The following is a 26049-nucleotide window of genomic DNA, read 5'->3' as shown; positions in this document are numbered from 1 at the left end:
ATGGGTTTATCAAGACGTGAGAGTTAGCCAGTAAGAGGCTAGAGCTAATGGGCCAAGCAGTGTTTAAAAGAACAGTTTCCGTGTAATTATTTCAGGTGAAAACTAGCTGGGCAGCCGGGCGGCCGAGCAGCAGGAACGCAGCCCGCTGCTCCTTCTACAGCCTACCACCACAACGACACCCACCATGAGGCTCCTACCAGAAGACAACCCAAGTGTCTGAGCCTCCAACTCAGTAAGCCAAGTCAACTTCTTATTTATAAAGTGACCTTAGGTATTTTGTTATAGCAAAATTCAGGTGGGAAGCCTCAACTGAGGACACAGAATGTGCTTTTCTATCTCCAAACTCAGGAAAGGGAGGTGAAGATTTAAAAATCACATGGCAGTCAATATCCATGAGTATTTACAGCATTTTCAGATGCCGAGCTAAAGTACTGATCACTACTATGTGAGTACCCCACTACCCCATCTTACAGGCTCAGAGACACAAGTAACTAGGCTAACAACAAACTCCTAGCTCAAAGGCAAAGTTGGGGTCCCTGACCTCATGGTCTTTATCTGATTGTTCTGAAGAGTGTTTGCACAGTTGTACACTGATCTGTTTGCAGCTATACATTGCTCCATCTGGACAGTTGTTATACTCACCTCGATTTGCAGTTATACACTGACCTGTTTGCACAGTTATACACTGACCTGTTTGCACAGTCATACACTGCTGCTTGCACAGTCGTACACTGCTGTTTGCACACTCGCACACTGCTGTTTGCACACTTGTACACTGCTGTTTGTATAGTTGTACAGTGCTGTTTGCACAGTTATACACTGCTGTTTGCACAGTTATACACTGCTGTTTGCACAGTCATACACTACTGTTTGCACAGTTATACACTGCTGTTTGCACAGTCATACACTATTGTTTGCACAGTTATACACTGCTGTTTGCACAGTTATACACTACTGTTTGCACAGTCGTACACTGCTCTGTTGGCACAGCTACATTCTCTGGCCTGATTCTGGCTGTGAGCTGTCAGGTAAGAAGCAGAAAGAAGATCTACAGTATCACCTTCACCCACTGCTGCCCCATGGCTGGAAGGCACCTCCTAACTGTGCCTGCTCACCCCTGGCACCAGGAAGTCAAATGCCACCCACAGGCTAAAGTATACAGGTCACGTCAGGCAACTAAAGGGATGAGAGAGGAGAGAGCCTGGTTGAAATGGCAGCTGCTTAATGACCTAGATGTCAGAGCTTATGGGCTACTGTCTGCTCAACCTGAGCAGAGAAACTGGGTCAGCCACGACAAGACACCGAGAGACGTGTTTGGCAAAACACCACTAGTTCCATGGAAGGAATCTTGATAGTTTCATTTAGCGTCTTCTGTCTATTAATTTAATGGGCAATAAAAGCAGTGGCTGGGGAGAAAGCACAGAGCAAGGGCACAGCTCGTCGCTAACAGCTGCTGGAAGGGCAGGCTGGGTGCAGAGCGGTGCCATGCTCTGCTTTCCCTGGCAAAGCACTAATCAAACATTGCTACTAGGATTGTCCTTGGCTAGAACTTGAGAGACTGCAGCAGGTTTGTCTTGGGACGGGTTTGTTCCTCTTCCATTTTAGGTGCAGAGCATCCAGCCAGACACATCAATAAACCACTACGTAAAGGCCTCCATGGCAAAGAATGGCAAAGCACCAAATGTGTAGGGTTCTGCACATGCCAGGTCTATCAAGGGTAGGAGGTTCCTATTTGACCCAATAGATGACATTACAGAGCCAACCTTTCAAGTTAGCAGGAACAGTTTCTGTTTTCTCTTGTGAGAAGGACTCTTCTACAATGTGGACTACACAGCCAAGAGGCTCTGCCTCCTTCTCCTTGTCTTCATCCTCAGCTAGATTTCCCTCTGTCTTTGAACTGTGGCTGTGCAGAAGACTTTGCATATGATAACTCCTTTGCCCAGACTTCTCTTTCCGTCCCTCTTTGCCTAACTTGCCGGTTAATCCTCTTCAGTTCAGCTTTGATTCTTACAGTCTGACTTTATTCCTCCAGTTAATCAAACTCTCGCCTGTGTATATCAGTAGAACTAGTCTTGGTTACACTCACAACTGATCACTAACACACTCTCTCACCCAACTTTCACACACTCACACACAACTGGCCTACTAATAGATGGTGATTTGATTCATATCTGTTCCCATTTCCAGTTCAGCAGTCTCAGAATCTAGCAAAGGACCTGGCATCCAACAAGTGACTGATCAGCCACACAGAACCATCTTCCAGATGTAAGCAAGGCTTATTCACTGCAGTGATGAAGCAGGAGGACCTCTGGTTTCCTAAATCCAAATTGAACCTCGAAGAGCAATAAAGGCTGTAAAGGCTGTTCCGGCTGCTTTGTTCATAACCCTCACCTGAAGCCTTCTACATTGAAGGGAAGGAGACAGAACCCTATGGCGCAGAACTATGCCTACTTCCAAGCTAAGACAGAGGCCTCAAGGGTGCATAGAGGAGTCCTTCCACCCTGGAGCTGGGAGGTACCTTCTGGGAGACTGGATCCGATGGATGGCTATAAAGGTTAGGGAGGAAAGAAGGTTCAAGAAGGTGTTCTGTGAGAGCAACAACAACAAAGGAAGAAAGAAAGACATAAAGGAAACAGGTAGCCTCATTTCCAGAAACAGCCTACAAGTCAGAGCTAGCTCCCTACAAAGGTGAAGGTTTGAACGGAAGGTTCTAGATGTCTGACATTGAATCTGCCCTCTGATATACTACAGGAGTTAAACCAGCAGCAGCACAGAGGTTGCTATCAAAAACATCCTGAAAAGCAAGGTCAGTACAACTGTAGCAAAGACTCAAATCAACATGGTTTCCCCTGTCCACCAGCTGTCACCAGGTACAGCTGAACACAGTAACAAACCCAAGTACAAGCAGGAAGCTGCCAGGGTACCTTCACCTAGCAATGCACAGAGCATTCTGGTTATTCTCAAATTTGATTTTTTTCTGGTTTTGTTTACTTGCACAGGATATTTCTACACTGTGTGAAAATGTATTGCTGTGATTGGTTTAATGAAAAGCTGAGTGGCCAATAGCAAGGCAGGAGAGGTTAGGTGGGACTTCCTGACAGAGAGAAGAACTCAGGGAATGGATCTGAGTTCCAGGATTTCATAAGAGACACAGAGGAGTCAGACAAACAGAATGGGGGGGGGGGTAAAGAACCATATGGTAGAGTTTAGATTAATAAAAACAGGTTAAAGTATAAGAGCTATCTGGGAAGAAGTCTAAACTATACTCCAAGTTTTCATAATTAATAATGTCTCTGCGTCATTATTTGAGGACTGGTGGTCCAAAGGAAGCCTGACAAGAAAGTCCAACTAAATGGTGTAGTGGTATTTACAGACTTAGGGAAAAAAATTACAGCCTAAACGTGAAAGAAAAAATGCTTGAGTGTGCAAATGCAAGCATGTGAGCAAATGGCTTTCACTGGACATGATGTCCTCAAAGTTCGTATGTGCTGCACTCCAGTATATGGCTAGAATGTAACATGTTACATGTTTGGAGTCTGGGTCTGGACATCCACCTGAGCTATACTGAGGTCGTCAGGCTAGAGCCCAAAGAAAAGGTAGACCAGCTGTCTGCAGAGTATGGTGTCATATGTACCTGATATTACTACAGTCCTCGCCCCACTCCGTAACTTTAAAATGACAATCGGAGCTGGGGGTGTGGCCCAGTTGCTAGAGTACTTGCCTAGCATGCACAAAGCCCTGGGTTTCATCTCTAGCTCAGCATAAACCGAGCATGGTGTTGCACACCGGTAATCACAACACTGAGATGAAGGCAGGAGAATCAGAAGTTCTAGGTCATCTTCCGCTATGCAGGAAATCTGAGAATACAGGAGCTGAGAGAGAAGGAGAGAGAGAGAAGGAGAGAGAGAGAGAGAGAGAGAGAGAGAGAGAGAGAGAGAGAGAGAGAGAGAGGGGNAGAGAGAGAGAGAGAGAGAGAGAGAGAGAGAGAGAGAGAGGGGAGAGAGAGAAAGGGGGAGAAGGGGGGAGAGAGAGAGAGAGAAACTTGGCAAAATTCACTAGAGAACTAAGAAACAAGCCGAGTCTCTAGAAGCTCTCGGTGGAATTGAAGGGGTGGTCAGTTCTTTCTTTTGAGACTACCTCCCTTCTCCAGCCAGTTTCTTTCCATCCTGTCAGCTGGATTCTAAAGCCACAGACAGACAAGGAAATTTCTTTTCATCTTTCAGACAACATCCCATGGAGCGGGAGCTTGCTTGTCTTAATGTCCCTCAAATGGGAAGCACTTCTGTCTACTGTGATTCCAAGAAACATATCGCAACAGTGGATGGGGACCAGAGCGACCAGAAGCACCTACAGTAAAGCAGCTGCCAGTATCCCCTCAGAGGACACCACCTGGACACATCCACAGAAACCCCTTACCCAGGTCTCCAATAAATCACCCCATCCCAATGCATTTTTGCAAAAAGTCGGGGTTGCACAGACAAGGGCAGCTGGCTCAAACCACTGAATGCAGCAAGGAGCGGGGCGACTCACTCCCTGGGAGCCTGCTGCTTTTGGACAGCAGCATCTCAGCTGTGCAAACATCAGAGGTTGAGTCACAGCCCCGTGCACCAGGGCCTCGTACTTGCCTTCACACTGCTTGATCTTCTCCTCCACAAAGGACAGTCCTTTTGCAAGAAGCTGGTTCTGCCAAAAGAGAACAAAGAGGACAAGAGCTGGGAGACTCTGAGTGGGAGTGACCAGCCCTCTCCGATTCCAACTTGCAGGGCAGACTTTCCAGGCCTGTGGTACCAGTCAGGCCTCTACGTTTAAGAAGCCCTTTGTCCTCCTGGAAGGGCACGACCTCAGAGGAAGACTGTGAGGACCACGCGGCCAAAGGGCAGTAAGCCAAAAGCCAAATGCAGTCTCCACCCAACCTCTCAAACTAAGGGACACAGAGGGGCCCAGTCCAATTCACTATTGATCCCAATGTCCTTGATGACTTAAACCCATATGGAGAGTCTAGACAAATGAAAAATTAAATGAGATTGTTTTTCTTAAGACCGGTGTGGTGGTATATGCATTTAATCCCAGAACTGGAGAAGCAGAAGCAGGTGGATCTCTGAGTGCAAGACTAACGTGGTCAACACAATCAGTTTCAGGACAGCCAGGACTACAAAAAAAGACCCCCCCCCACACACACACAACACACACTGCATCTCAGAATAAATAGATAAATAAATAAATAAATTCGGGGAGCTGGGAAGGGGGCTCAGTGGCTCTGTTCCTCCAAAGGACCCATGTTTGAATCCCCGCACCTCCATCATGTGGCTCACAATTGCCTATATAACTCTAGCTCCCTGGGATCCAACCCCTCTGGCCTCTGTGTACCTGCTCTCATTGTGCACACACTTAACCGCCAGACACACACACACACACACACACACTTAAAAAATTAAAAAGAATAAATTTGGGGTTTCTCACTCTCGGGGTTTCTTACACTGAACACAACAGAAAGAGCTCCTATGCAAACCCTCAGGCAGCAGTGACTGTGTGCCCATCAACAGCACCAGGTCATCAAAGGCTGTGCCCCGTCCTGGGGGAGGTAGAGAGCAAAGGCAGCACACAAACAACAAAACACAACGCCCTCCCCTCACATTGCCCTTCAGAAAACCTCAACTCCCTCGTGCAGTTAGCTTAGGAAGTTTCTCCCGCTGTACTGAAACACCATGACCACAGCAGCTTGAGAAGGACAATGTCTATTTGGTTTATATATCCTGAGTCGCAGTACATTGAGGGAAATCAAGGCAGGAACTCAAGCAGGGCAGGAACCCGTAGGCAGGAGCTGATGCAGAGGCCATGGAAGGGGGAGGCTTACTGGCTTGCTCCTCATGCCCAGTTCAGCCTGCTTTCTTATAGAACTGAGGACCACCAGCCTAGAGAAAGCACCACCCACAATGGGCTGGTCCCTCCCTCATCAATCACTAATTAAGAAAACGCCCTACAGTGTATATAGCTTGCCTACAGTCCAATCTTATGCAGGTATTTTCTCAAGTGAAATTCCCAGTGCTCAGATGACTCTTGTTGACACAAAAACTAGTGAGCACAACAGTGATGATGGCAGTGTGTGCAGCTGAGTGAGAAGAATGTGGGCACCACATAGGTTCAGGACCTGCTCATTAAAAGCTACCATCACAGACAGGGTTAGTTACAGACAAGGTCTCACTATGTAGCCCAGTCTAGTCTCAAACTTGTAACCTTCCTTCCTCTGCTTCCTGACTCCTGGGATAACTAACACGTATGTGCCTCCAGTCTCTCCTGGTTTTCACTAGTTTCCTTTTTTTTCCACTAACAGTATGATTCCATTATGTTTTCAATTTATTTTAGTATATCTTAATTCTAGAATACCTATGTTTATTATCTGTAATGATGTGTCTGGGTCTGTCTGTGTGGGAGCGTGTACACGTGAGTGCAGTTCTCACGAAGGCCAAAGGCCTCAGATCCCCTGGAGCGGGAGTTACAGGCAGGTGTGAGTCAAGCAATGTGTGTGGTGGGAACTGAACTTGGGTTCTCTTCAGGAGCAGGATGCACACTGTTCACCGAAGTGCCACCTCTCCAGTCCTATAGTTTAAAATCTTAATGGACAAATAGATGGTTGTATATGCGTGGCCTTCAAATGCATGTGGGTACTAGGTAGTGATCACTGGCATATCTCAGATATTTAGAACTTCTTGGTGTTGGGAACACTTAAGAGCCTCATTATCATGATACCTGTGGCGTATCATTAAGTTGTTACAAAAGCTGTAGACACAAACCATCGTATAACCTTAGTAATTAGTGACGGAGGTGTCGACATCCTAATATCTTCCCGGGAGTGAGAAGTGAAGAAAGACAGTGATGAACAGGGCTTTAGCAGAGGTACCGGGAGTCTCTGGAGAGTATTGTGTGGCGAGCACGCCTGGGTCAGTGTGTGGTACACTTGCCCCTGTGAGTGCATGATGTTGGAGTCTTTCCACCCCTGCTCCACTTTTTTCAGCAAGATCATTTAGCCAGCAAGGCCCCAGCATCCTCCTGCTTCTGCCTTTCCAGCACTGGGGTCACAAGCTCACACAACCAGGCCTGGATTTCTCACGGGTGTTGGGGACCCAAACTCAGGTCCTTATTTTTGCACAATAAACACATTACCCACTGAGCCATCTCTCCAACCTCTGTACCAAGACAGTTTATCAAAAGCACTAACAAATTTCTTTGATTCTAAAATCCCACGGAGACTCAGATATGACCCAATTTTAAAATGCAATTGGCCACTGCTTAATTTTATGATGGCATATGGTACCTCAAAATCACAGTTCAAATAACACCATACTGGAGTGTACCGATTTTGTTGAAGGGGGAAAAAACTGTCCATCACAAAATACCATGGACTGGACAGGCAATTACACCAGAGTCCCAACCTGTTTCTCCAGCTCTGGTCGAGCAAATGCCTCTGGGTCAGAAAGCAAGAACGCAGCCCAAAGCCCACTGGTCTAGACCTCCTGGAGGCCAAGATGGGTGTGAAAGATTACTCGGATGAGGGGTTAGGGCAGTCACTCCACCTGAGCACAGATTCCATGTGAACTCAGAGTGTCTGCCCTCCTCCTTCCTCTGTCAGTCTAGGTGAGAGTCTCAGAACGTCACCCTGCACCGTTCAGGACTCCTGTTGTCAACACTGGTACCCCAGCCTCGTCCAGAACAAAGCTGCACATTTCCAAGGCACCAAGACTCCTTCCTGTAGGGTTTATATCATCTTGTTCCATCTATCTAATTATCTACTCAAAGGGAAGATAGGATGCTGAAGGAAAGTTTTTAAAAATTAGTCCAGGTTATAACATGATTTAGTAAATACTTCCAGGGCTAGGGACATACGTCAGTAGGTAAGAAGTACTTGGTAGGCAGTCATGAGGACCTAAGTTCAAATCCCCAGTTCTCATGTGCCAGAAATGTGGCAGTAAATGCATAGAACTCCAGCTCTTTAAGGGGTTGGGACATTAGGTTCTCCCTGAGGTTTGCAGTCTGCCAGCCTAGCACCAGGTTTAGTGAGAGATCCAGCCACAAAGGATGAAGGTGGAGCGCGAGAGACGGGACTTCTGACATCCTTCCTCTGGTTCCCATATGCACACAGGCACATGAACATCCACATGCACAAATACTCAGATATAACACACACACACAGAAAGAGAGAAAGAGAGGGAGGGAGGGAGGGAGGGAGGGAGGGAGGGAGGGAGGGAGAGAGAGAGAGAGGGAGAGAGAGAGGGAGGGAGGGAGGGAGGGAGGGAGGGAGGGAGGGAGGGAGGGAGGGAGAGAGAGAGAGAGAGAGAGAGAGAGAGAGAGAGAGAGAGAGAGAAATGCAAACAAAAACTAAATATATCCACTAGGCTTTTAGAGCCTTGAGGGCAAGGACCACTTCTCCCTTTAGCCCTCCACTCCCAGCACGATGCTGGGTACAGCTGATGCATCACAAATCTTGGTTGAACTTAATCAACTGCCTATTTTGGTGACAAGAACTATTTTGCATTTTTAAGGAGTCAGGATAAGAAGTAGAATGTTTTTAAGGGGCTGGGGAAAGATGACACAGGGACCCTAAATCTGTCACCATTCTCTTCATTTGGTAAAAATTTCTTTGCCCAAATCAGAAGGAATAAATTTCACCAGATGGCCCGGAGCCTCTTTTCTGGCCCTTAGTCGTCTCCCTTTGAGGAGATATTGGAAAGAAAAATGCGCGTTTCCAAGGAAAGGGAGTTATTTCTGGCTTCGGGGGGAAATGACACAGAAAACATTCTTTCTAAGGCTCTCATGATACACAGCACGGAAATTCTGCAGCTTGGATCAAAACAAACAAAAACGTGGGGTCTGAAGGAGCCTTTCGGGTCATCTACTGCTTCTCCCTGCTAGGAGTCTGCGGTTGCGATCGTCTGCTCACACACAGATTTGTTGATATGTAAGGGGCTTCATTTTGCAAGAAGCTAAAACCCCTTGAAAAGCATGCCACAAAAACTTTGATCTTCCAGTAACTGGTTAGGTTAGAGTTTCCTTGCCCGGATTCCAGCCCACAGGAATGCAGCTCAGATTCCACTAGACATCCTTCATTCGGTGCCTGCTCGGTTCTGCAGGGTTCTCAGGGGCAGCGGAGCCCCCAGCTTCCCTTCTCCGAGGAAATGCTGCTTTGACCCCCTTCTCATTCACACACTAGCTTGACCACAGCCCTGCTCTCTGCTCAGCTGCCAGGACCGCTCCTGTCCCCACCCTCCTCCTGCCAGGACCCTACTGAACAAGAGTCTTCGGTCCTGTGAATCTGCAGTCGCTCATCGGCACTCCTGTGGATCCTGCATCCCCTAGGGCCTGGCATTTGAAGGGTGCTGCAGCTGGAGCTCAGGGCTTTACAGTTGCCATCCCTAAGTCCTCTGAGTGTGTGCGTGTGCGCGTGACACTGTAACACAAAATCACAGGGCTCCCAGGAGGAGTTTGCCCTCCCTCTTCATGCCCCCACCCTGAACCACCACTGCTGCCATCCTACCCCCAGGGTGGGAATGAGTTGGTATTCGTGTTCTGCTGGAAGCTTCACCCCAGCCCCTGGCATCTATATACCCAAAGAGTCTGGAATGTTCTGGCAGAAATTCCACCCCAAGGCTCCTCCCTCATCTCTCTCCAAACCCTGTCACATTTCAGAAAGCCCGCCAAATGATGACCCCTTCACCCAGAGATGCTCAAGACCATTCCCACAGGGTATTTAAACTGCCCCATAGAAAACAGACACGTGGTTTTCTGGTCTTCCTTTCTCATCTCCTCTCTGGAGGGTTGGGAAATCATCCGGGAGCATTGTATCCCTTAAACCTGTGCTTTTTCTAATTCGGTTTGATTTGGTCTGATTTGGATTGCTGTGTCGGCAGAGAGGCTTCTCGGGGCGCAGAAACTTTTCAGTTAGGAGATGTCTAGGTCTAGGCATGGCATATGGAGGTCAGGGTTGGACACGTGTCTACTCATTCATGAGCAGAAGCTTGGTGACAGCCACCCCCACCTGGGTCTGGTACTGCCGCGATACATTTGCTAGGTGGGCCTTGTCTCTCAGCCCCATACCTGCCCTGTGATCTGTGTGTCACAGTGCAGAGATTGCAAAGCCCTTTTTGGCGTTACCTGACTTCTGTATGTAGCAGGGACAGACCCATGGGAAAGAAAGAGACGTCCATACCCCATCTGTCACCTGTAACCACATTTTGATTTAGGACTGGGCCCTGCAGCTTTATGAAGCCTGCACCACCACCATCCACTTCACCTAGGAAGATGTCAACTTGGCATCGATGGGGGTTTAGGCCTGCTTAAAGGTTCTGGGAGATAAAACAAAAGAAAAGAAAAAAAAACAAGGATAGAGGAGAAAGGAAGGAAGAAGGAAGTGAAAGAGAGAAGGCAGAGAGGATGGGGAAGGGAATAAGAGAGAGAGGTAACTCTCTCTGCATTAATGTTCTAAGCATCTGTTCTCGCTGGACCTTACCTCAAGGACTTCTCATCCCTGACAAGGGCCTGAATCCTAAAGGTTCTTCACAGACCTTTGCTGCTAAGCAGTGTTGACATAGCTAGAGACTCTCCTCTCTCCCTGCCCCACGCCCTCCCCACCACCTCTCCAGCCAGACAGCTTCAAATCACAAACCGCCAGTTCATTAAATAGTAGCTACTTAGGAAATGACTTAGGGCTTGGCAATGGGCCGGTTGTTACTTAACACATCCTTCTGGCATACCAACCGTGAACTTGGCCATGGACAAAACAGCACATTAATGAAGTGGTAGAAGGATCCGGAAGTGGAAAGAGCTGACATCCCCCCCCCCCCGCCCCCCTAAGACACAGAGGAATGCAGGCAAACAGAAACACGAGGCTTGGGAAAAACTCCTCTGACAAGGGCGTTTGGAGGAAAGCATCCCAAGTCACCCACCTCTGACAGGGAATAAGATGGACCTATCCTGGGCAGCATGGGGCACGATGGAGGTGCCGAGGTGGGCAGAGAAGAGGTTAGGCATGTGTGGGGTGCAGCCAGTCACACATGTACGTCAAGCAGGGTACCTGCCAACCCAGCCAGAGGCACCCAGGAAAGAAAGTAATCAAGAGAGAGAAGAAAAAGAAGAAGAAGGCTAGGGAAGAATGATGCCCACCCCGCCTTTCCAGGAGGGAGAATGCCATCCCAAACAGGATTACAGGCGCATACCGCCATTCCTGGCTTCCGGGGTGTGAGGAATGGAACACAGAACCTTGTCGAGCAGACTACCAACTGCGCTACATACCCAGCCTCAGTTGTGACGCCCAAGAAAGCTTCCCAAATGAAACAAAAACTCCCGACAACCTTTTCTTCTCAGGAGCACCAGACAGCTGAGCACTTTTACTCATTTCAACCCCGCACGCGCAGTGCCTACCGCAGCCTGCTGTGGCTCCGCTCTGCCGCCCCACCAAACCTGGCTCATTCAGTCCTTCTCTGGTCTATTAGAAAACACTCGATTTCACACATAACAGGCTCCCAGAAATATGTTCTCACAGAACAACAGGCCTACATGACTTCAAAGGAAGCCTGCTTCTACAGAGCTAAGAAGGGTGCTAAAGCCCAACGCCACGTCTCTTCAGAGCCCACCTTCGGGTGATCTCGTCTCAGCCTTTTGTACCTCTGCATTCTTGATCTTCAGAATAAAAGACACAGGAACCAAATCCAATGAAGCCAATGGAATGATCCATTGCCTCAGCAGACCTATTGATTCTCATCTTTATCTAAAATCTATGAAGGCCTAAAGTTATCAATTTTAAGACTCATGTTTCTACTTAGTTTCACAAAATATGACAAAAGCACAATAAAAATATCAGAATAATTGCACAGAATTAATGTAACTGCTCCAGAGTCTGGGGGCAAGAAATCTGCCGACAGGTAACTCCTGGCTGGCAGAGAGTACTCTGTAAGCCCACTCAGGTAGCCCCACCTCAGAGGTGTCCCCCATCCCGATGCCAGGCCTTTGTCCCAAATACCGGTCAAACCTCAGTCCTGAGGACCTTCTCACCTAAAACATAATCCTCACCCAGGCTCCTTGTCAAAGCCGCTTTGTGCCCTGGCCCCATCTTTAACCTGCAGAGTATGCATGGAATTCCCCTTCTTCCCAGATGGCCACCTCACCGTCTCAGCTTCCTTTTGGGGAATCTTGCTGGTTATAGAAGTCTTCCGAGACGGATAAAACAGTGAGCTGTACTTCTCCTTCCCCATTCAGTTGGGATTTGAAAACCACAAGAGTTTTTCTCATCACTCTGTTCTTCCCATCCCTTACAAGCCTCACTTTAGTTTTCTTTTTGTTTCTGTATTTTTGGTTTGTTTATTTGTTTGTTTTCTGAGACAGGGTTTCTCCGTGTTGCCATGGCTGTCCTAGTCCTAGAACTCACTCTGTAGACCAAGCTGGCTTCTCACCTGCCTCTGCCCCCTCAGTGCTAGGGTTAAAGGTGTACATCACCACTGCCAGGATAGTCCCACTTTCATAATTAGTTATTTTATTTTATTTATATTTATTTATTCTGGGTCTGATCTGAAGACCCTACCATCAGTCAATGCTACTGTGTGTGCTGCTGATAGCAGATTCATTTATATTCTTGCACTGTTTACAGTTTAAACTCCATTCTGCCTAAAACCTCAGCCTGGGTCTCCTCTCTCAGCCCCTGCCAAGTGCACATCACACTGTGACGATCGGTCTTGCAGCAATCAGATAAACAAAAGTACGCACACAACTATGTATATTCATTTACATGTGCGTGCTAACCTGTACATGTGCATACACACACGCATGCACTTGTGCACACACACGTTTCCCTCCTCCCTAGCACTAATTCACCCAGAGCCTTTGACTTCAGCTTAAGTTTCTATATAAAGCAAAACTTTAATCCCACCAAAAAAGAAAAGAAAATGGAACCTTCTGGGCTTGGGGCAAGGTTTTTCGCAAATAGCGTAACCTACAGATGCAGAACTGAGAAAATGAGGTATCCAACACCCTGCCCTCACACTTTGAATCAGTGAGATACCTTCTTAGGCAATCCAAAAATGCAGATCATTTTATACTATCCATTTTTGAGCATGGTAGAGAGGCAATTATTCCCCCAAGCAGTCACTAGGGTACGGTTCTACTTGGAAACCTCAATTTTCCTCCCAGGCACAATTCAACACTGACAGGGGGAAGCGGGGAGGGGAGTCAATACTGGAAATGTCAGAGATTTCTCTGGCCAGTGTCTCAGAAATCTATTCAGGCTCCTGTACTTCTGTTCTCTGCGTGCAGACCAGAGATAAGCACCGTTTTCCTGCCCTCACCTCGGGTCATTTTCATTATTCTTCACTGTGGATGTTCTTTCTTTAAAGCCGTAAAATGGAAATGCTCGCCTGCTCCCGCAAAAGCGGAGCCTCAGACAGGAAGAGCCCTGTGTGGGGCTCTGTAAATAAGGAGCTCTCACTGGGAGGAAGGGTCCCAAGACGGGGCAGACCTCACTTCCAAATGCAGGTGCCCGGCGATGGCGGGGATGGCGGGGATGGCGTCTGAGCCTCACACTAAGGAAGACTACAGGGTCCAAGGAGTTTGTTCACATTCTTCTGAGCCACCAAGGTTTAGGGACTTCCCTGATTGCCCCGAGGCTCTGCTACTGTAGGCCCCCACTTCCCTCCAGTCCTTTGTCGGAGCCTCTTAAGGCTTCACCCCTGATAATGAGACTGCTGTGAAGCTAAGTTTGCCTCTGTGAGCCTGACTTTCTCCCGTGGGGATTTCTTGTGTAGCTTTGAAAACCTCAGTAGCTCCCAGCCCCAGCCTTCCCACTTGAATGTCTGCTGAACTACCCTCACCACAGGGCCATAACCAGGGCCACCTGCACCATCATCCTTTATGGGCTATTTTTTTCTTAAAATTACTTATCAAAATTGCCATTAGGCATTAAAAGGAACCAGTAGCCGCACCACTCACCACAAGTGGAAAAACCACTCAGAAATGAGCTCACAGCAAACAAAATCATGTCACGGAATCTCAGCTAGTCATGTATTCCTAGCTGAAGATCCCAAGTTCAAGGCCAGCTCCCTCTTCCTTAAGTAAGGAGACTGCTGAGTCCTGCAGAACACTGCCCAAGACTTGAATACAAGGGGTAAAGAAAAAATTTAAAAGGGAAACATCTCTGATGTTATTCATTGTCACTGTATAGGTCACCAAATGTCACTTCTGGTATGCATGATAGACAATCCCACTGCCCTCCCTAAAAATGTAGACAGAACATCCAATATACACTCTACACAAAAGAGAAGGATACTTAAATGCTTAAAAACACCAGAAAAGAAATGTACACCCACAGCTTAAAAACAAAAAACATTAAAACCTACAGTAGAAAAGTATCTAGGAGAGTCTTCCTCCAGTTTAGCACCCTAAATAAGGAAAACCCCAGATTCAAAGTTCTGAAAATCAGACCTCGCATCACACCCCCAGAAAAAGACTCAGCGTTCAACCAACAGCTTCACAGGTCAGTATCCTGATAGGAAATGCCGTGTGGTTATTAGTTTTGAAGAAGCTGGCATCTTTGTAAGCAGTATTTGCCAACCCCCAAAACCTCAGGGCTTCCCTTATGCATCAGTCCCCACCCGGACACACCCTTCCGATGGGCCAAGGGGTCGCCCCCAATGCCAAAAGACAGCTGACATTTACAGGTTGACTGAAACCACACGGACCCTGTCTCTTTGAAATGTCAAGGCAGAAAGCAGCCAGGCCCAGCAGGCTTCTTCAGGATTGGTGAAAAAAGAAAAAAAAAAAAAAACTTCTCAGAAGGCTTCCTTCTGAGCACTCAATAGAGACCTTCAGGGGGCAGAGTGCGGCAGAGGCTGACCTTTGAGAGAAGGGCAACTGAGGTGATTCACCCTTGGGACTCTAGTCACATTCTGAGTCCTCAGGATCCCCCCACCCCCACGCCAATAACAGAATCTGAGGAGGACCTGAGTTAACTCCAGGTTTCCACCAGATCTCAGTCTGTCGAGGCTTAGAGGTAGTTAGTGTTTCCTGCATGTGTGTGTGTACAAGTGTGCACACACATGCACATGTGTAACGCACTGGTGTAAAGCTGATTGACACCTGTCATTTTTTAAAAGTGGACGTAAGAGTTTGACATTTCTTGATACTTGAGTAGAAAAACAAAATGATTTCTGGGGTTTTTTTAGCAACAAAATTCTCTTCGGGTTTAAAATTGTGCTCTACTTGGACATGAAATAATACAAAACAAACTGCCACCGAGATATTTACATTCCTTTCCCATTCAAACGGGTGGCTGGCACTTCGGGAATGCAAATAAGAACCAGCATAAATTTAACAAAAACTATTATTTTGTGCTGGCCAGTAAAAAGTAATGAATTCATTTTAATTAACAAGCAATTCATTTAACCCTACAGTACCACTATAAGGGTATGTCCTAAAGGTTACGTCCTGGCTTTGGAGAAAAGGAAACTGAAACAGAGACACAACAACTCGCCCATAGTAATCAGTAAACAGCTGCGCTGGGTCCTGAACCTAGGTAGCCTGCCTCAGTGAGCCATGATCTTGACTGCCACGCTATGTTGCCTGCTACGGCTAGCATTGAGTTCTCCGCTGCTATTATTTCATGCAAACCACAAAATGAGGTAAACTGAGGTTCTCATTTTACAAATGAGGAAACTGAGAGACAGACATAAAACAGCCTGCCACGCCCCGACGAAGCAAATGAGTGAGAAGTAGAGACTGCTGAACCCAATGCTGCCTTCAATGGACTAGGAGGCTTAGTGACCAGAAGTAACCTGTCTAAGGGGCACATAGACCTAATCCAACTAAACACCGCACATAGGGCAGGAAGGGCTGAGGGCAGGGAGGGAGTCAGGGGCCTCTGGGTGAAAACCATGTCTTCAGTAGCAGTGAGCTGATTCTGTCTGTTCCCTCCTGTGTCCCTGGGCTGAACAGTGCGGCTGCCCCGAGACTACCTGACATGCAATACACGGCCCACAAAAAAGAGGCAGACAGGAGAAAGAGTTGCCTTCTCCCAAGCAGGCCATGCAGATGTTTGCACAAACACAAGACCAACACCACTCTTCTCACTTCTTTTTGTTCTGGAAACTCTTCTTTTTTCCCTCATAAAAGTGCTCTGTATTCCTCTGTGAGTTAATTAAGACGTACTGGCTGTGTATTCTTCTGTGAGTTAATCACATTGCGAAGTCTCTGAGGCTCAGTTCCTCATATGGTAAGGACAGACAGAACCCAAATGAGCACCAATCTTTGACAATACAAGTTTGGGACCCAAAAGCCCGAGACTGAATGCAAGAGACCGGATCTCCACTAACATCTGTGAGCAAGCTGGCCCAGCAGCCTCCTATAGCCACATATAACTGTAGACATTAAAGGACGCCCTTGTTGGTACGGCAACTAACTGCAAGGAGGATGCGTGCTGGGGCCCCCGAGCTTACCTGGAAATAGTCTGAAATGAAGGATCCAAGTTCACTCTTCAGCAGCCGCCTGGGGAGAGAGAAACACAGAACCACAGTCAGGCAGCTGTCGGTGTGCTAACAGCTCCTGAAGGATGACAAGGGGCTCATCGCTGATGACAATGTGCTTGCCAGTCCCACAGGGATGGAATCTAGGCCTGAGGAGGGAGGACGCTTTCCTGGGTCCCGGTAGCGCTCCACCTCCATAGCCACCGCAGTAATAACATTTACAGACACTGTGTAGTCTAAACCACACTTCCCCCATCCAAAGATGGAAAGTGTGTGCAGGACGGTATGGTTACAACTACTGTAGATAGAGAAACCATGTTCACCCCCATCCTACACATTAATCCAACAGTCTAGGTTCAAAGCTAGAGCTTCTGCAGGCTGAACATCGTTTCCTATAACTCCACCTCTCCTCTCCTTTAACTCCATCAGGGATGCCCAGACTTGAAAGTCTCCTTGAGGATATGATGGGGTGGTCTCACTATTCATCTCGAATGTACTGAGGCAATCTGCAAAAGGGACCACAGTGAGGAGAATTGGGTTTCTGGTTACCTAGGCAACACATTTACTGAGCTGCACTATATGTTCCCACATATTGTTCTAGCACTGGAACCACCAAGGTGAAGAAGACACACGAGGTCTCTGCTCTCATAGTTTCTACTCTTGGGTGGAGGATGTGGACAGAGACAACATGGTAGCAAATTTACAAGATGATGTCAAAGCATCTTAAGTTCAAAAATATAAATGAGTAGAGATTTGGGCACCAGGCTTCTTCCCCTTTCACAAATAATGGGCCCATCCCTACCGATCCATCTTGAATTTGAGCCAGACAAGAGGAGAAAAAGCTAAAAACAAGAAAAACTGGCTCCCAGTAAGTTCTCTAGGGAACAAAGTCTCCCTGACTCCAGTGTTCTCACTGCCCCTCCCATCTGCTATGGTTATTAAGGCGCAAATACTCAAATTTCTGACAATCTTGCTAGGTATTATCTTCCCTCAAAACATGCTCACACATGTCACTAAAGAACAAACAGGTGGTTACGGCAATATGTCGTTATGTGCATAAAACCTGGACAAGAATTTGGGGACAGCCGGGTGGTGGTGGCGCACGCCTTTAATCCCAGCACTTGGGAGGCAGAGGCAGGCGGATCTCTGTGAGTTCGAGACCAGCCTGGTCTACAAGAGCTAGTTCCAGGACAGGCTCCAAAACCACAGAGAAACCCTGTCTTGAAAAACCAAAAAAAAAAAAAAAAAAAGAATTTGGGGACAGAACAAGAGAGAAACGCTCATGTTTGAAATTTTCAAAAAAGCTTGGAAAGCTGAAACACATGGAGAATACCGCCCTTTCCCCAGAGCAGAAAACACGTTAGAGAGTAGTTAAAGCATCTTGAGATTCAACTTAATGGCAGGCAACCTAGGAACCACTCCAGCAATACAGCCCAGGGGTTCTCGGGATGTGGGCAAGTCTAACGAGAGATGGAAACATCAAAAGTTCCTGGGCCGGGACTAAAGAGATGGCTTCACTGTAGAGGACCCAGGTTCTGTTCCAGCAGCCACGTGGAGGCTCGTGAGTCTGCTATTCTGTACCTCTTTCTTATAGATGCTGCAGGTGAGGCTCAGAGAAGGGTATTCTTTGTCTAAGAACAGAGCAAAAGGTGGACCAAAGCTTTGCCTAGGCCACCGGGCCACAGAACAAAGTCTCCCGGATTATACTATACATATATAACCACCTGTAACTCTAGTTCCAAAGGATCCTATGCCCTCTTCTGATCTCCATGGGTACTAGGCATACATGTGATGCACATATAAACATACAGACAAACACTCACACACATAAAGTAGAAATGAATTCATCTTGCTTTAAAAAGCCATTGGGCTGAGCACACATGGGAGGGAAAACAGAACTGAGTGGCCGGCACTACATGCATGGAAGTGTCAGAGAAGAATGAAGCAAGGGGTCCGCTTCCGATCGAGAACGAAAATGCCCCTTGACAGTCTCTGCAGCCATCAGTAAGTCTCAAGAGTATGGGTGAAAAGTAGACATGTTTGTGGAAAAGTAGAAGAGTCTAGTGCTATCAGCTAGCCCACTTCTCAAAGATGAGACATGGTTTGTGAGCACCAGGCTCATTTCTGAGTATATTCCTATACATTCAGAACGATATTCTCGAAGACTAGTCAGTGAGATGCTGTTATAGTAACATCTGCCTCTGAAAAGAAGAAATTAGGCTTTTGGGTTACAGTAAAGATTTTCCACCTTGTACCCTTTTCATAAGTGTGTGTGTGTGTGTGTGTGTGTGTGTGTGTGTGTGTGTGTGTGCATCAGCACATGTTCATGTGGGTTCATATGCACATCGAGACCAGAGATCAACCTCAGGTGTTCCTCAGAAGCCATCCATCTTGTTTTTTGAGATAAGTTCTTTCTCTCTCATTGGGACTCATGGCTCAATGATTCAACTAGGCTAGGTAGCTGACCACAAGCCTCGGGATCCTCCTGGCTCTGCCTTCCCAGTACTGTGATTACAAATGAACACCATGCCCAACATTCACAAACCCACTGGGACCACACTCAGCTCTGTCTGCTTATACAGCAAGATTTTACCACCGAGTCATCTCTCCAGCCCCAGCTGTAACATGTTTGAACTGTATGGGGACACTCTTGTTCAAAACAACTTTTCATAAAATTCTAAAATTAACAGTAACCTCCACCAAGCTTACTGAGGACGATCTGAAACCCAAGAAAGGACTGTGGGAGGAAGTTCCAAGCAAGGGCACAGTGTCAGGGAGCAGGGCGGCATAAGGTGACAGAATACTGGAAGTCCTAGGAACCTGCCCTTCCAGCCCTGCCTGCACTGGTAACATGAGAATCACTGATCCAAGGGAACACAGACGAGGAGGAGGTGAAGAAAGAGGGCCGAGGCCAGGGGAGCGGAGCAGTGCTAGCTGGTCAACCTGCGGGTAGATCACAGCGAGCCAGGTTACACAGCTGCCTCTACACTGTCTATTCTGCTTGTCCTTGTCTAACAACGAAAGGACACCTCTAAAGAAAACTTGACTCACATGTCAGTCAAACTGAGAGTAAGAAGTGCTTCCATACTCCCACCTCCTCCAGAACCATCCTGGCCGTAAAAACTTATGAAAGACACACTTGTACCCCCACCCCCACTACCTAGTCCAGACTATTGACACGATAGTCCCCAAGGAATTGGAATTTCCCTAGGAACCCCATGTTCAAATAAGGAAAATGCTGAATCCTGATGCCAGCCAAAGGGGACACTTGCACATGTAGTTTGTCAATGCACAGGACAAGTTTGACCATCTTAGGACAGTCTGGGACTGAGACAATGACAGGGCAGTGATGGTCAGGACCACACCTTGACCAAAACTGCTTAATTATGCACAACTCTGATCTACTACTTAAGCCTAAATCTTTTGGCAGAACCCCAAAGATGGACTTGGGGAGTCACTAGATATCTTTGCTCCCTCCTCTTCTTCCTCTTCTTTTTGTTTATTTTTTGTTTTTTGATTTGTTTTTGAGATAGGGTTTTTCTGTATAACACCCCTGGCTGTAGAAAAAAGTTTCTGTCCCTCCTGGTCCCTGCAGCCATTCAGTCCCAAAGAAACACAAAGAGGCTTATATTAATTATAAACTGTTTGGCCTATTAGCTCAGGATTATTACTAGTTAGCTCTTACAACTTAAATTAACCCATAATTCTTGTCTGTGTTTAGTCACGTGGCTAGGTACCTTGTCTCAGTGTAGCATTCTCATCCCACTCCTCTGCGTCATCTGGGTGATGACTGTAGACTGAGCCTTTTCTCTTCCCAAAATTCTTCTAGACTGATCAACCTACCTATACTTTCTGCCTGGCTCCTGGTCAATTAGCATTTTAGTAAACCAATGCGAGTATCAAATATTAACAGTATACAAGAGCATTATCCCACAGCACCTGGCTATCCTAGAACTTAATTTGTAGATTAGGCTGGCCTCGAGCTCAAAGATCCCCCTGCCTCTGCCTCCTGAGTGCTGGGATTAATGTTGTGTACCACTATGCCCTGCTTTTCTTTGCTCCCTTTTCAACATGACTGCACTGAATTAATCTCCTTTTTCTGCTTCTCAGCATCACTTGCTTTTCCAATTAGCTGTTGATGACAGGTCTAGCTTGTTAGGGCAGCCAGGGCCCAGACTCTGATCCTAACACATGAAACACTGCCATCTCCAGGGCAATCTAGACGTTGTCCCTCTTATGGCACACCCTGCACCCCTTCCCCACTAAAACAGAAAAGAGCAACTGACAGAGAGAATAGGAAGTCGGCTAACTATTTCTTTGATCTATAATAATTTACTAGAAGCCTATTAGGTATTAGATACAATGCTGGGCAAAAAAAAAAAAAAAAAAAAAAAAGGAAAGGAGACAGAATATACAAGGGTCCTCTCCTCACTGACCACACCCTCATTCAGAAGCTGAGGTTTCTTTAAAGATTGTTCTGGGGGCCTGAGTTGGAACCCTAGAACCCAAGTTTAAAACAAAACAAAACAGGCATGGTAGTGTGCACTCGTAACCCCAGACTAAGGAAGTGGGGACAAACATGACCGCTGGGGCTCGCTGGCCAGACAGCTAGAACTGGTGAGGCTGGTCCTAAGAAACAAAATGGACGGCTCCTAAGAAATGATACCCAAACCCGGCGATGGTGGTGCACGCCTTTAATCCCGGCACTTGGGAGGCAGAGGCAGGCAGATCTTTGAGTTCGAGGCCAGCCTCGTCTGCAAAGTAAGTTCCAGGACAACCAGGATAGTCAGGACTGTTACACAGAGAAATCTTGTCTTGAAAAGAAAAAAAAAAGATTGCCTTGGGTTCTCACACATGCACATTACATATATAAACACAGAAACAGACACATATACACATACAGACATACACAGAGGTACACACACATGCATACACACAAACACATATACACTGAGGTACACATACATTTACACACAGACACCCACGGACACACACAGAGACATTACATACATGTACCTAGATACACACACGCACAATCAAGGTATGAGAGACACCAGTCTAAATCATAGCAGGACAACCCCCTACAGCTTCACCATACCCTACCTCACCATGTTTATATAGTTCACGCATGAGGCATAGAAAGAGGAGACTCCCAGGACCCCAGTACCTAGACATAGGTTCCTACATGGCTCAGAATCTGCCAACCTACCTTCTATTTTTCCCAGTTTTTCCCAAGGTTCCTTCTTTGTCAACAGAAATGCAATTATTTGCTGGAACAAATTAAAATAATAAGGAATAAGAACAAACTGGACCTAGGATGGTGTCTCTTATTCTAAGTCAATTTACTATTCATGTGTATCGAGCCCTGATGTGCATGACATTTGTATTTCTGTACTTTAGCCTAGGCAGCATCTGCAGAGGAGCAGATAACGACCAGCTTGTAACCCAGAAGCTGACCTCGGAGACAGCAGCTCATTAAATCTGGAAGCTGCTGCCTGGGTCTGAATACAGATGGCTGCCTCCCTGCTACTGACAGTAGTAAGCAAGCAAATGAGCCCAACTTTCCTCCTCCCAGTCCTCAGAGAATGTGTTGATAGTGAGATCACCTCAGGGCAGGATGGCAGCAAAAGGCAAGCGAGTGCATCCTTGAGAAGATTTTGTGGATGAACTCCTGGCTTGGCAAGCGATACTCCCAAGGATTCTACCAGGTCTATCAGACTCTGGAGCCTACAGCTCTACAATCCCACCCTTCTTCTTGACTCCTGCCCAGAACAGCAGGAAGCCTTGCCCAACCTCACAATAAGGCCCAGGGAAACCTGTGAGTGGAATAGCATGGGAGGCTCTTCTATCCGTGAGCACAGCACTCAGAGGCTAACGGGTAGAAATCATGTAGGAAAGGGGAGCTGTGGCTGGAAGCCTACGTGAAAGGGCCTCCCGGTCCAGGCCACGCCCACATGAGCATTCCCACACCCCTGGCTTCATTTGACAACAGAGTTCCGCTCACAGTCCCTCCACCGCAAGCAGCTGAGCACCGGGAAGGAAACGGTTATGTGGGACATGTGAGCCCAGTGAAAGCAGAAATAGCGTGAAGTTCAGTTACAAGCCAAAAGGAGCCACAACAGGGGAAAAGGGGAACAATTTACTGGGCTACACCGTGTCACACCCCCATCCCTGCTCAGGCTGCCCAGCTGAGCCATCACCCCAGCTCCCAGGACTTCCTATGATTACACAGACCTTGATTTCCATGGCACGCCATGCTGTCAGCGGTCCCCACTAAGGCTGGCTCGGAGGTAAAGCCAGCGGCTCCAAAGCCGGGTTCCAGCCACAGAGGCACAGGGTAGAAGGGACTCTGAGGAGCCCTCTGAATCAGCCACCACCCCCTTCCTGCATGTATAGGCCAGCCAAGTCCCTCTGCTTCTCAGTCTGCTTAATTTGTCTTCCCAGGTCAACAGTAGAGAAAGGGAGGCCACTTTGGGCAGGTGCCACCATTTAGGTGGGATGGGTCAAGAGAGTAATACTGGTTGTTAAATATTTGGCCACCCCAAGTTCTCCCCAGGCCCCCTTTGTGGGACCCACCTCAACTGCTTCAAAATCCAAGAACAGCAAGGCCCTTCAGGCAGGGCTCCAAACCAGATGTCATAGCTGTGTTCATCCAACCTGACCGCTTGACTCTGGAGACTCCCACCTTCCAACAGGATTTGTTTGGAGGCGCAGTTTGTTTAAGTGGTAGCATACGAAAGTTCCTCTTTCAAAGTCCTTTGTGCTATTCCACTGGGATGCACTGGAGTTAGTGGGAGGGCACAGGACTACCAGTTCCACATATCTGTTTGTACCCCAGTGGGTATCAGTGGGAACAATGAGGAAAAAAAGATTCACCTAACAATGGGCACAATAAATTCCTATTATGAGGTACAAGCTGTGTGAGCCAGCTTGCACACACTTGAATACTCCAACAGCCACCCTGGTGGGAGTCTCTGAGGTTGCCCTCCTCTGCCCAGTGAGGACTAACGCTCAGAGAAATCAAATGGAGGAGGTACACCCTGTCTACAGAGGAAGAAGGCAAGCCGGGGAGGGCTGAGGAAAATTCCTCTCAAACAAGCAGGCAAGTCTCAGATCCCATGACTGACACCAAGCCAGGCTGTGGGTCTAACATGGCTAGATTGGAACTTGGCAGAAAATCTAGAAGCCTTGAATTTTAGGGAAGAAGGGCAGATTTCTAAACAATATTCTGACCAACACATGAGCCAGCTGCATTGGCTTCCAGCTGCCACTTCTTGCTAAGGACTTTCCTGTCCCCCAACATTTGTTTCTCAACTTCAGTGCAAGGTGCCAACTCAAGAGGAGGCAGAGCCAAAGAGCTCAAAAGGCAACCAACCCTCCAGAGTCCAGCCTGTTGGTACACGTGTCATTAATCCAGGGCAAGGGAGGCACAGCTGGGTGGATCTCTGACAGTCTGGGACCAGTCTGGTCTACAACATGAGTTCTAGGCTAGCTGGGGCTACATGATGAAACCTGTCTCAAAAAGAAAGAAAAGACAGGCCTTATCTTAGTTCTTTTTAGAAACACCATGCCCAGCACCCCCGCTTACTTCCAGATCTACTTGTGAAGCCGCACACAGGGGCATCGGGCCTGAAGGGGCCTGTGCCAGTGCTAGGGGACACCAGGCTCTTCTGACACCATGGCAGGCTGCGTTTAAATCCCAACCCTCTCTGCAGAGATGACCCCAGTGAGCTAGACCACTCTGTGCACCCATACTTTCTCATCACTCCGACAGGGAGTCAACACCCATCTTCCAGGCATGACACTTGTACAAGAGTGGGTACGCACAGCCGTGGAAGGGCCTGGCAGATAGGGCTCAGAGGGCACCTGCTGCTGCCATCTGCCTCAGGGAATGGTACCTCACACTGGTGTTGGAGCCATCAGCTACCTTTGGTTGAGATGTAGGCTCCCCCTCTTCTCATCTCTCTGCCAAGCTTTTCCCAGCTGTGGTTCCCACCTCAGTCAGCAGACTCAGAGAGAAGGGAACCTTGATGGTGGATTTCCGTATAGGATTCGAGCGGCCCACTCACACCTCCGGTGGAAGTCTCGCCCCAGACCTGCCAGAAATCAAACAGTTGGAGCCTCCTCTCCTTAAAAATCTCGCGTTCCCTTTCTGCCACCTTCCTCCTCAATAACAGAAGCGATGTGATTGGAGAGAGAAGGAAAATGTCCATTTCCTACCTCGGGCCAGCTACAGACAACTCATCTCCGACTTCCAAAAGTGTCACTTCTGAGTATTTCTGCAGAGAAAACATCCTCTCAGGGAGCTGAGAACACAGCGTGAGTGATGGACAGACAGTTCCATCCTCAGCTGCCCTTTGGACCTGATGGGTACCTGCTCAACCCTCAGATTTCAACTTAGGAATCAACCCTGTCCCCAATCTAATGATCTGCTACCACCCCGCTTCAACTCTCAGACGACATCTCCCTGTCCAGCTCCTCTTTGCTGCAAACTCGGAGTCACCTGCCTCTATGGCTGCCCCAGAACGTGTCAGGGACCTGGCAGAGCCCACCACAAACGTTCAGTAAGTGGACAGCAGCACCATCTACAAGCCCAGCCCAGGGTCTCACAAGAGCCAGTGAACGTCGGTCTGTGTTTTCTCACTGTTCTCGCTGGCCAGGTAAGAGCAGAAAAAGGTGTTTACTGAGAAAGGATTGTAATCCATGTCAGGACTCAGCCACCCCCGCTTCTAGAAGATTCCTGAAACCCAGACCTCCAGCCAGGGGTGAGGCAGGAGTGTTAAATACCACATGCAAGCTCCAGAGAATTCAGTCAGGAAGGCATGCTAGTTGAACTATGCACGGTGATGACTGGCAATCTGGCCCAAATCAGTCTATTCTGAAAGGTCATCCCCTTGTCTCTGAGGATGTCGAACCACGGTCTGCTTCCTAATGCAGTTGCAAATAGAAAATATTCTGATTTATGGTTTTCATATTGACAAAAACAGGTGCTTGGACTTTATTTGGGGAAAACTGGCCAATCTGTTTTGGATGGACTTACTCCTAAGGTCTGGAAACACTTGTCTATAATTTCAATATTATGCTTTAGAACTTAGCCACACTTGGACCCAAGTTCTTACCTGTACAAACAAACTATCTACAAAGATAATGTTTACAATGACGTGTCTTAAAAGAAAGGGCCAATTATAAGGTCCAGTTATACAGACACCTGCCTTTGGCCATCTTGCAAGCTGGCTCCCACTTGCAAGCATCCACTTCTCCCAGGCTTCTCAACTACTTTGTGAGAAAGAGGGCCCTGTGAGGCTGTCAGCAAAATCCCATGACAAGCATGAGGACCTGCCTTGTATCAGACCCACATGGTCTGAGCATGTGGTGTGGGTCTGGAATGCTAGCATTGGGACTACATAGTTTCCTAGATCTCATTGGTCAGTCGGCTCAGTCAATAGAGATACCCCGGGCTCAGTGTCTCAGAACACAAAGTTAATGCCGGGCAGTATGCATGCCTTTAATCCCAGCACTCAAGAGACAGAGACAGGTGGATCTCTGTGAGTTC

General features: G+C 47.6%; 1 protein-coding gene across 4 annotated transcripts in view; it reads right to left on the bottom strand.

Annotated features, from left to right (window-relative positions):
• The window catches only part of Prr5l (proline rich 5 like), an 81620-nt gene that overhangs the window by 23817 nt on the left and 31754 nt on the right, over window positions 1-26049 (bottom strand). For all 4 annotated transcript variants that reach the window (XM_050147069.1, XM_050147072.1, XM_050147071.1 and 1 more), the window contains 2 exons: window positions 16470-16518; window positions 4626-4683 (listed from right to left, as the gene is read on the bottom strand). In XM_050147069.1, the coding sequence (XP_050003026.1) occupies window positions 4626-4683; window positions 16470-16518 (107 nt within the window). The remainder of the gene's footprint in view (window positions 1-4625; window positions 4684-16469; window positions 16519-26049) is intronic.

The sequence above is a fragment of the Alexandromys fortis genome, unplaced genomic scaffold (assembly GCF_014885135.2).
Source record: "Alexandromys fortis isolate MF-2015 unplaced genomic scaffold, M_Fortis_MF-2015_v1.1 scaffold_12, whole genome shotgun sequence".
Lineage (NCBI taxonomy): Eukaryota > Metazoa > Chordata > Mammalia > Rodentia > Cricetidae > Alexandromys > Alexandromys fortis.
The sequence above is the reverse complement of the archived record's forward strand: the minus strand, read 5'-3'. Positions and strand labels throughout refer to the sequence as shown.